The following is a 12,121-nucleotide window of genomic DNA, read 5'->3' as shown; positions in this document are numbered from 1 at the left end:
TCTGATACCAGATTTATGACAGATAAAAAAAATATATCTGCCACATTATGGCAGATATTTATTTTTATCTGTATCTACCATCTACTTTGAATGGAAACATATCTGGAGAAAGAGATTTTTTATCTGTTATCTGGCCCAGTGGGAATGGGCCTTAAAGCATGATATACAGATTGCATGCACATAACATTGAACCTTCAGCTGCATGATTTAAGATATCACATATCATAATCCATAGAACACAGTACAATTCATAAACAACAATACATATCAACATATGCAACTACATTCCACAGGGAGGAGTACAGGGAAGTGCATGGATGTTTTAAACCTTTACAGCTGCACAACCAGTAGTAACAGCTAAACACCTAGAATGAACACAGAACAGGAAGCTGCTTAAATAGACCGCTTGAGATGCATTGTGGGTAAGAGGGCGTATGAGAATTAGCTTGTAGCCAATGAGAATGAACATGAGATGACAGACTGCTCTGTGGGAGTAGGAGTGAATTAACTTGTTAGTGAATGAATGAAGGGGGGTCCGGGGGAAGATGGCAACACCACATCCTGCCTTCCGTATATAAAAGAACTTCTGCAGGCTCAATTTTTGACAATTTATTTGACCTTGTCTTGAATTTCTACTTTTATTACTTGCACCAGCAGAGTGAGTGCGCAAGTACTGCGTCCAGTGGCGTATCTGTCATGTATCTGTCTGTGTTTACGCCCGTAGCCAATCAGGGACCAATATTCCTGGTGACGTCACCATCAACAGCCAATGAGGGACCAGCATTCTGGGTGACGTCACCATCAACAAGTGCAACCTTGTATAAATAACAAGGTGCGCTCTACCTTGACGTAGTGCAGTGTCGTTTTCACCTGGCGTTTTCATCAGGAAGACGGAAAATGGTGTTAAAACTTGACACACCTAGGCTAGTAGTGACTGCACCTTTCAACAGAACACCATAAACATCTATATTTACGTAGGCACTCAAAACAAGCGTAACTGTTGGGGAAACCAGGGCTATTTGGTAGTAGTCGGGGAGCCACAGGCCCAACATTTTAGAGGACGTGTGATGTCATGACATACTTTTTATTTTAGTTTTTTCTATTCATTTGTTCAATAAGGTACACAGAATGAGAGGCCTGCTCTGCCAGAAACACTGCAAAAAAAGTTGGCCATGGGCTAAAAATGCCCCCCCCACGAAATTGTGAAAAGTGATGACTCATCACTAAACCACAGTTTTGTAGGGGCCGGATTTAGCCCAAGGAATGTTTTTTCATGCAAAACAAATGCTTGCAATGGATTCGGAATCATAAAAAAACCTAGTTAGACCCCTCACATGCTACTTAAAGCAGATGTATTTTTTTCCCTGTATAGTGAAGTTAAAGGGACAGTGAATATACATGGCCATAACTTTCATTTTTGCGATGTTTCCGACAGAGCAGGCCTCTCATTCTGTGGACCTTAGTGACCAAATGAATAGAAAAAACAAAAATGAAGAGTATGTCATGACATCACAGGTTCAACCATTTTCTTTGGGCTTTTGGGCCTGAGGCTCCCTGACCATAGTGTGAGTGTTGAAAACTGGGACATTAATAGTGTTTTAGAGAGATTTTTGCGGGACTCTGGGCAGCTGGCATGAAACCGGGACGATCCCCGCCAAACCGGGTCGTCTGGTATAAATTGGCGGTTAAACTTACTTGAGAGGCGCAGCGATCGAAAATCCAGGGAACCTGTTCACTAAGCTAAGCTGTATGACTTGTTTCCCATTTCCCAATAACTGACTAAAAACAACGTGGCGGCGACTCCAAGCAGCACTTATTTTTGTCTCTAAAGAAACAGATGTTCAATTCGGCGGTATTCGATTTGAAACGTCTTCACTTCGGGGGCCGTTAAATCTTTCCACCAGAGAGGGATGGGGGTGATGGGTGGTGGTGGGGGTTGTTTGAGGGGTTGGGGGGGGGGGGGGGAGCACTCAAAATAGAAATGTGCCGTCTTCCAATGCGTGATGAGAAAAGCACACTATCGTCATAAATCTTCGCGACCTTTGAGATGAGTGGGCACTTCTAATACGCGCTTAACAAGCTCGAGACGTTCCCCAGATGGATTTAACCTATTCGGAACGGCTACACGTTATTGCGTATCATTATTTTATGCTTTAACTATTGAAAAATAGCAGATATACAAGCTCACAGCGCGGCACCGAGTGCCGCGCTGCGAGCTTGTAGATCTGCTATTTTTGAAAAGTCATGAAAATTAGAATTTGGACCCGATTCTATAAGTGTCTTTTGAATCCTTCTAAGGTTTTTTGAAAAAACCTATGTTCCTATGTCAGCAATCTGGCCAGCCATTGTCAAAATTGTCTTTTCACTTAACTGGAGCTCAGTTAGTCTGTTCTTGAGAGACTACTGTGTCAGTGGTTCTCAAACTTTTTCATGTGAAGGACCCCCAAAATGATATTTATTTGGCCACGGACCCCCATCTCAAAATATATAGTTCCAGGGACCCCCCCAGAAGCAAAATTTGAGTTACAAACGTTCAAAAAAAATAGCAGATCTACAAGCTCTGTGAGCTTGTATATCTGCTATTTTTCGCTGGTTAAAGCATTCAATAATTCTAGGGCCTAGGCCTAACCTATAGTTAGGCCCAAATCAGAAATTAGCCTACAAAAACAAATATGTTGATACATACTGTACATGTACTGTAAGCCCCTCCCATACACTAAAATGTGTACCCGGCCTGAATGGGTTAAGGGGAGCCAAAGAAGCCGATCCATCCGTTGCCCTGGTCCTTTCTTTCAGCAGATCACGCCACGCTTTATTCCTGTGAGCCTGAGCTGGGCTGTCTGTCATGTAAACACAACACACCACCTGGACGACTGACTCAGCTTCTCACTTGGTGGGCCCGTACAGGGGCGTCACAAGGGGTAGGAAAGTGGGACTGAGTTACTGGGGCCCAAGGTGGTGGAGGGGCCCTAATAACTTTATCCATTGAAAAATAGCAGATATACAAGCTCACAGCGCGGCACCGAGTGCCGCGCTGCGAGCTTGTAGATCTGCTATTTTTGAAAAGTCGTGAAAATGTGTGCAAATCTTTGAATATATGTATTTTTTAAGCGTACATTTCTAACAAAACTTTTGCTGCCTTCTGGGGGTCCCTGGAACTAAATATTTTGAGATCGGGGTCCGTGGCCAAATACATATCATCTTGGGGGTCCTTGACAGGTTTCTTGCACACATTTTCACGATTTTTCAAAAATAGCAGATATGCAAGCTCGCAGCGCGGCACTCGGTGCCGCGCTGTGAGCTTGTATATATGCTATTTTTCAATAGTTAACATTCATGGGGGGCCCGCAGTGAATCCTTGTACCCAGGGCCCAGAATTTGGTGTGACGCCCCTGGGCCCGTACGCTGCGCTGTTCAAAGTAAGGTTTACTTTCCGACCAGGAGCCCAGCACGGGGTCAGACCCAGCCAGGCACTGGAGAATGAGATGGCTATCTGCTCTGCTAGACATAAACACGGTGGAATCCCCTGGTGATCTGTCTGGGTTCACTGGAATGGAATGCAGACCCTTCCTCCATCTGTCCTACTTTTAAACCGTTTAGGCCTAGAATTATTGAACGCTTTAGCTATTGAAAAATAGCAGCTATACAAGCTCACAGGCGCGGCTACAGAGGGCCGTGCTGCAAGCTTGTAGATCTGTTTTTTTTTTTTTTTTTGCGAACATTTGTGACTCAAATATTTGCTTCTGGGGGGTCCCTGGAACAAAATATTTTGAGATGGGTGTCCGCGGCCAAATGCATGTAATTTTTGGGGGTCCTTGACATGGAAAAGGTTTGAGAACCACTGATTTAGAAGACATTTATAGAATCGTGTCAAAGATATTCAAAGACTTCAAAGCACAAAACTCGGTGCCATGCTGTGAGCTTGTATAAATGCTATGTTTCAATAGCTAAAGCATACAACAATGGTTAAAGTGGTTCAAATCTAACATGGTGTGGAATAGATTAGATTAGATTAGACCGGGAATCTAACGTTCCCAGTCTAAATGGCTTAAACGGCTATACAGATTTCTTTTTTCTTTTAACCTGAATCCGAAATCCGATTCCGTTCTGTTATCACGGGGAAGGTCTGATAACCTGATACAAAACCTCCCCAATAGCGAGGCCTTTGAGAGTCAGCTTTCCGAGGAGGCTCACAGGCAGGGGCGTCACAAGGGGTAGGAAAGTGGGACTGAGTTACTGGGGCCCAAGGTGGAGGGGCCCTAATAACTTTATCTATTGAAAAATAGCAGATATACAAGCTCACAGCGCGGCACCGAGTGCCGCGCTGCGAGCTTGTAGATCTGCTATTTTTGAAAAGTTGTGAAAATGTGTGAAAATCTTTGAATATATGTATTTTTTAAGCGAACATTTCTAACTCAAATTTAGCTTCTGGGGGTCCCTGGAACTAAATATTTTGAGATCGGGGTGCGTGGCCAAATACATATCATCTTGGGGGTCCTTGACAAAGGTTTCTTGCACACATTTTCACGATTTCTCAAAAATAGCAGATCTACAAGCTCGCAGCGCGGCACTCGGTGCCGCGCTGTGAGCTTGTATATCTGCTATTTTTCAATAGTTAACATTCATGGGGTCAGATTATCACACATCCTCCTCACAACAACACAGCAGTAATAATAGTATCATCCCGGGGTTTGATCCAAGCCAGGATCTGTCAGAGAAAATATCGTGGCTTTCCTAACAGTTTAGGATTCCCTGAGATCCTCCGTTTCAACATAGCGGCAGAGCAGGGACGTGCTGGGCCCCTGATTCAGGGACGTGCTGGGCCCCTGATTCAGCCCGGGAAAAAGAGTTGGAGAGGCCCTCATTTCTTTTTATATATATATATATATTTCGTCATTGTCGGGTGGAAACCTTGTATGTCCAAAACCGTTTGTTTTGTATTTATCATTTTAAAAATGATTTAAACTAGTGAAAACAGCCGATCTACAATCACACGTGTGCTTGTAGATCAGCTGTTTTCACTACTTCACAACGGCCTTGTATGATGAAGCAGGGCTTTGCTTTGCGAAAAAAATTATAAATTTGAAACTTGGAGATTTCTGCCCGACAGTGACGATTTACTTTGTTGGCTGCACAGCCCCCAAAATGGAACGAAGACATTTTATTTTAATTTTTTCCTAATGGCCGGCCCGGACCGGCCGGGAATGAACCGGCCGTTCGGGAGTTGTCCCGCTTTTCCCAATGGCCAGCACGTCCCTGCGGCAGAGTGTGGAGAAGGAGGAAGTTAGTTGAAGAAGAGTAGTAAATGTCTGTCAAATAAATAAACGTCCCAAGCATAATGAGTCTGCCAGCTGTGCTCTTTAAGTGAACAATATGGACGAACCCAGTGGCACTACACAGGACGTCCCATGTTAGACATGTTTGGGTCATATTCATGCTTTCATGTTCCATTATAAGACTGAATAAATCTGTATTTATCCCCGAGGGGGGGAAACTGTAACATTTCATCAATGTTTACTCATTTTAGCTGATTCTGTACCAGGGGTTCTCAAACCTTTTTAGGCTGTGACCCCCAAAATAAACATATTTGAACTGGGGACCCCCACCCTGACAAGCACTTGGAATTGTAGTTATTACATTTAATGTGACTCGGTTCGGCAGATAAATATTGTGAAAATAGCAGATCTACATGCTCACAACGCCTCGCAACGCGAGGCGTTGTGAGCATGTAGATCGGCTATTTTCACAATGTTCGCCTCTTGCTTTACTTAATATTTGACAGTTTGGCCAGTCCTGTCGAATATTCGACTATTCGAATACTTTGAGGTCGAATAATTCGAATACTAAAAATCGCCATTCGTGAATGCCCTACCGTACGTACACAACTGCGTTGTCCTAGTGATCGGAGGGGCCCAGAAAGCAAGAGCCAGTCAGAGTTAGCTGGGTGTTGTCTTTGCAAAAGGAGAGCAACAGCCAAGAGCCATTAGGATTCTGCAGCCACGTAAAGTGGCGTTGATTAATAGGAGCCCAGAGAGTGTAAATCAAGGAGTCGTTCTATAAGTCAGTCATATCCACAGAGCTCCTGTAGCCAAGGCTACGGTTTGGTTCTTTCAGAGTCTGCTGGACCCATTCAGATCACAGGGGAGTTTCACTGTGCGCGCACACGTGAGAATACACGCACGCTTTTTCCTGTGAAAGTATTTATGCATTCTTCGTAACTGATAAGCGTTCCCTGTATTTCCCGTCAGACGAAAAGGGGGGAGGACAAAGAAAATGGAAAAGTTAGTGGGACTTCTAAAAAATCATTTATTAGTTCTCATTAATGTCCGTCATGACACTTTTTATGAGTGTGGCTTTTGTTTGAAGTTCAGAGTGTCTTTTTGCTCTAGCGTTTGAACCGAAAACGGGGCAGTGTCCAGGCTGGTACCGATGTCTAGACAATTTCCAGGTGTTATATATATGTTTTTTTTAAAACCTTTATTAAATACATATACGCTCATTCAGATGGAGTGCAAAGCTGATTGTGGCACAAGCAATGTGACAACCACACACGTGCATGCTTGCAAAACACACACACACACACACACACACACACACACACACACACACACACACACACACACACACACACACACACACACACACACACACACACACACACACACACACACACACACACAGGAAAGGTCCCAGGGAACTGACCCAGTTTCAGAGCTTGTGTGATCATAGGTGGGCTGTGAAGGATGACAGGTTCTCAAACTTTTTTAATTACAAGGACCTCCCATAACTCTGAGAGAGTGTAACGAATGGAACCAAATGGTTCCATTTGTTACATACTCTCAGAGTTACAGACCCGTAAGGATCCAATTTGGACCCCATCCTTTCCGAAGCCCCCTGCAGTCTAAAGGGAGGAAGTCCTATTTCCCAGGGTCTAATCTGGAGCATCTCAGCAGAGAGAGGCGCTCCGCATGCGAGCGACACAGAGAAGGACCGTGAGGCGCCGTTCCCAAAGCACACAAAACTTCAGCTGAGCAAAGCAACCCAATCTGCCAAAAGCATGACTTCATGTGTGTGTGTGTGTGTGTGTGTGTGTGTGTGTGTGTGTGTGTGTGTGTGTGTGTGTGTGTGTGTGTGTGTGTGTGTGTGTGTGTGCGTGCGTGCGTGTGTGTGCGTGTGTGTGTGTGCGCGCGTGCGTGCGTGTGTTTGTTAAAGCCCGACTGGTGCCAGGTTTTGGGGCTTTAGGAGAGTCCTATCTACCGATATTTTGTCAAAACCACTTCTAATGAATTTGAAAGTCTCTGATTAAGGCTTCTCAAAAATAGAAAATTCGACAAGCACAGCATGCAGTCGTTGAACTTGTAAATCTGCTATTTTGGGGGGATTTCTCAAAAGCCTATAATAACATGCCCCAGAATAGCTGTGTCATTATAGGCATGCCTATATAATGACATGAGTCAGGACTTGCCCCAAATGCCAAGTTAAAGGTTGTTAAAAATCGAGACGCAGCCGGCTGCATAATGTAGGCTAATTGCTGGTACTGATGTCGACAAAAAAAAGTCAAACAATGGTTGATATATCGGCCAAACCAATACATCGGTCTGGAGAGTGTGTGTGTGTGTGCGTGCGTGCGTGCGTGCGTGCGTGCGTGCGTGCGTGCGTGCGTGCGTGCGTATACATATGGAAACGGAGTCTCCCGGCTCTCTCTCGGCTGTACAGTATATTATTTACTCTGGTTTCTATTTTCCTTTCCCCGGGCATCACCCCTGGAGTCGGCCGCCAGTGGAAATAAACCTAAACATCTGCCTCTCCTTTTGTTTCACCACCGCACGGCACGGCGGCTGACCTCAAGCCACCGCGTCGACACGGCTGTTTCCGTAAACATGACGCAATGCCGTGTGAGATCTCCTGCCACATATCAAAATCTGCGAGCACTTTGACCCATTTAAGCCATTTACACCCAGAATTATTGAATGCTTTAACTATTGAAAAATAGCAGATATACAAGCTTGTAGATCTGCTATTTTTGAAAAATCAAGATTTTTTTTTGCAAGTCTTTGAATATATCTATTTAAAAGCGAACATTTGTAACTCAAGTATTTGTTTCTGGGGGGCCCTGGAACAAAATATTTTGAGATGGGAGTCCATGGCCAAATACAGGTAATTTTGGGGGTCCTTGACATGAAAATGTTTGAGAACCACTGATTTAGAAGAAGGATTTAGAAGTCAGGTCAAAGATCGGGTCAAAGATATTCAAAGACTTGCACAATTATTTTCACGATTTTTCAAAAATAGCAGATCTACAAGCTCGCAGCGTGGCACTCGGTGCCGCGCTGTGAGCTTGTAGATCAATGGTTGTCAATGGTTGAAGAGGTTAAAATCTAATACGACTCAGGCACGTTCCAGGTTTTTGAGGTTTAAAGATGGACCCGAGGAGCTATATTCAGACAATGGAAGAGGGCTATTGATGATACAAGCACTTGTTGTTTAACGAATCGCAGACGCATGCTCATGTGCAACTACTTTCCAACGGCGTCTGCATTGTACGCTCCAATACGCTCTTGGCCATGCAAATCTGATAAATACTCCGCAATTGTGTGGGAAACATGTAGTGTGCTCTCTACCACCTCCCATTGGTACAATACTGATTTAAACCACTTAGGCTGAATTCACACATTTAAAGGGACTACACCATACACCAATACACCAATTTTTTATGTATTTTTTTTGTGTCCCACCAGCACGTTATATCCTCACAAAGTCCTATTTCTGACCATTGTTTGTTTCTCAGTTTATGGGCAGATCTATGTAAGCAGGTCTCAGAACGGGCCGTCCGATTTTAGGCCTGATTGAGACATCACAATCGGGACCTCCTGCTACTGCTGTGCTGAGTGGGGGTTGGGGACGGGTGCGCAGGCCTGCTGAGCAGGAGGTGGGGAGGAGTGTGGGGCCAAAACTGGCTCAATAGCACAGTCCTCCCACTCAGGACAAGGTGGTACTGCAGCTGAAAATGCTCGGAAAGCCAGGCAGAAATGACAGGGGCTCTGTATTCAGGAGTGGTAATTTAGCCTCAGAACTTTTGAAAAATGTTTTTGGGACACAAACAATGTTATATAAATTATTTTTAAATGCATGGCGTAGAACCTTTAAGGCACATGCTTTTATACTTTATACTTTACTTCCCTATGGAAGTCACACGTTTTGACGAGGCTTAAGGACTTGACTTCCATAGAGAATGAATTGGACAGTGATTTTTTTTGGACATGTGCCTTAAAGGACAACTCCGCCCTAAATCACTTCTAGGCTCATTTTCCTACTTATATTGATCCAAAAAGACTGTCCATGGGGTCTATTAGGCTCCTGTTGTCCAGTTTCCCCAGCAGAACCCAGCAGCTCTCATAGCATAGAGTGGAGCCTATAAGCCTATCACTTTTACTCTATGTGTTGTGTTCAAAAGCCACCACAATCTCATAAATAATGTTTTGGGCTAAGCATTCGGCACAAGTGCCAAACAAAGTGACTGTACTGGCCAATCACAGGGCATCTTTTCCGGGACTTGGCAAAACACATAAAAGCATAACATCCGTTTGGCAGAGTGTGATGGCTTGTGTGGGACAACGATGACATGGATGTGTTTGTAATGACAACTACCACATTCATGAAAAATAAAATCACCTTTGATCACAACAAATAGTGTAAAAGCGATAGGCTTATAGGCTCCACTCTATGCTATGAGAGCTGCTGCTGGTTCTGCTGGGGAAACTGGACAACAGGGGCATTTGTGCCTAATAGATCCCATGGACAGTCTTTTTGGATCAATATAAGTAGGAAAATTAGCCTAGAAGTGATTTAGGGCGGAGCTGTCCTTTAAAGGAGTAGTTCACCCCCAAAATGACTTTTTTTCTATTGATTACTCATGCCACGGAGAGTAGAGTTCAATAATATTTTTGGGTTTTTGTCACATTCCAAAGACAAAAACTTGATTTGAGTAAATTTACCCCCATTGATTCCGGATGGGGACCCGTTTCGAAATGGGTCCCCATCCAGAACGAATGGTGGTAAATTTATTGTTATCACATTTTTGTCTTAGGAATGAGACAAAAACCCAAAAATATTATTGAACTCTAGTCTCCATGGCGTGACTAATCAATGGAAAAAAAGTCATTTTGGGGGTGAACTACTCCTTTAAATGTGTGAATTCAGCCATAGACCATACAAAATAAAGACAGTCCTTCCTACCTGGTTTGGTGACATCACAGTCTCTGCTCCTCAAGACGTCCTCCAGCGGCGTATCGAAGATGAAGCGTACGTTCTGCAGCAGGCCCTGTGAGTGGGCGACGATAAGAGACCTGTCACTGTGACAGCTGTGGCACTTTCTATTATGTTTCTGCTATTTCTGGTGGCTTTACAGGGGCTGGTGTTTGGGTATGGCGGGGAGCCTTGTGCTGCTGTAAAATAAGCCTGTGAATCGTAGGCTTAGGTAAAACCACAAAATGTTTCCTACAACGTATGATTGGGGGACAACACTGGGCCTCTTAACCCATTTAGGCCTAGAATTATGGAATGCTTTAACCAGTGAAAAATAGCAGATATACAAGCTCACAGCGCGGCACCGAGTGCCGCGCTGCGAGCTTGTAGATCTGCTATTTTTGAAAAATCATGTTTTTTGAATATATCTACTTAAAAGCGAACATTTGTAACTCAAATATTTACTTCTGGGTGGTCCCTGGGACAACATATTTTGAGATGGGGGTCCGTGGCCAAATACCTGTAATTTTGGGGGTCCTTGACATGAAAAGGTTTGAGAACAGCATGATTTAGAGGAAGGATTTAGAAGTCAGGTCAAAGATCGGGTCAAAGATATTCAAAGACTTGCACTCATTTTCACGATTTTTCTAAAATAGCAGATCTACAAGCTCGCAGCGCGGCACTCGGTGCCGCGCTGTGAGCTTGTAGATCTGCTATTTTTCTAAAATAAAAGCATAAAATAATGGTTAAAGTGGTTAAAATCTAACGCGACTCGGGCGCGTTCCAGGTATTTGAGAGTTTAAAAAAGTCCAACCAAGTGCCAATGGAGGAGACCACACAAGTTAATAACCCAGATTTGGTGACTCAAGTTCCTGCAACCCTTTGAAAAAGCTCTTCTGCATGAATAGCCCGGCGGAATATAAACCAGTGGTTCTAAAATGTTTTTTGATTACGAGTTTTATTTGCATTAGATCCATGGACCCCCCCGTAACTCTGACAGTGTGCAAATGGAACCAAATGGACCCCTATTGGAACAATCTCTGAGTTAAAGGAGCAGTTCATCCCCAAAATAACTTTTTTTTTTCTCCTATTGATTACTCACGCCATGGAGACTTGAGTTCAATTTAAAAAAGAAATATATATAATTTGTGTTTGACAGACGGGGACCCAATTGCATTTGGGTCCCCATCTGGAAACAATGGAGGTAAACTTATTGTAATCAAATTATTGTCATAGGAATGTGACAAAAAACAAAAAATATTATTGAACTCAAGTATCCGTGGCGTGAGTAATCAATAGAAAAAAAGTCATTTTGGGGGTGAACTACTCCTTTAAGGCCTTTCCACAAAGGGTCAGATTTTCCGCACGGAAAGAAAGGCACCGTGTTATTGTCCAAATGTGGACAAATCTGGTCCCTATGAGGTCATAGAGACAACATGTGTTCATTTACTGTCACGTGTGTTCCATGCGGAAAGTCTGATCCTGTGTGCAAAGGTCTCAACACACCTGTAAGGGTCCATTTCAACGATCTATAGCTGGGGGACCCCCTGGAACCCTCTCAAAAGGACCTGGATGATCTATAGCTGGGGGACCCCCTGGGAACCCTCTCAAAAGGACCTGGATGGGCCCCACATTGAGAAGCACTGCTATATGGACCTTTTTTCCCAGAGTGCTGCGGTGTAGCTGCGGTGTCGCTGTGCCAAGCGATGCCTCTTGACACCGGAGCTATGGTCGCCACTCTGAGAAATGGGTCAATCCACAACTTTCCAACGTCCCATCATGAATTTGCGCAGAAGGAGTGCGACAGTTCCGGCACTGCAGGCAAGAGTGATCTACAAGCTCACAATGGTTGCATCTGCGATGCCACCGCGACGTG

The 12,121-nt window shown here is 44.1% G+C and overlaps 1 protein-coding gene across 1 annotated transcript in view; it reads right to left on the bottom strand.

Moving 5' to 3' along the window:
* The window catches only part of thbs2a (thrombospondin 2a), a gene marked incomplete at both ends in the record, with an annotated part of 100,690 nt that overhangs the window by 47,181 nt on the left and 41,388 nt on the right, over positions 1-12,121 (bottom strand). The window contains one exon of the mRNA XM_080740096.1: positions 10,237-10,321. Within this exon, the coding sequence (XP_080596222.1) occupies positions 10,237-10,321 (85 nt within the window). The remainder of the gene's footprint in view (positions 1-10,236; positions 10,322-12,121) is intronic.

Source organism: Nannobrachium achirus (genome assembly GCF_963921795.1).
Source record: "Nannobrachium achirus genome assembly, chromosome: 13".
Classification (NCBI taxonomy): domain Eukaryota; kingdom Metazoa; phylum Chordata; class Actinopteri; order Myctophiformes; family Myctophidae; genus Nannobrachium; species Nannobrachium achirus.
Note: the sequence above shows the minus strand (reverse complement) of the source record. Positions and strands in the feature narration are given on the sequence as shown.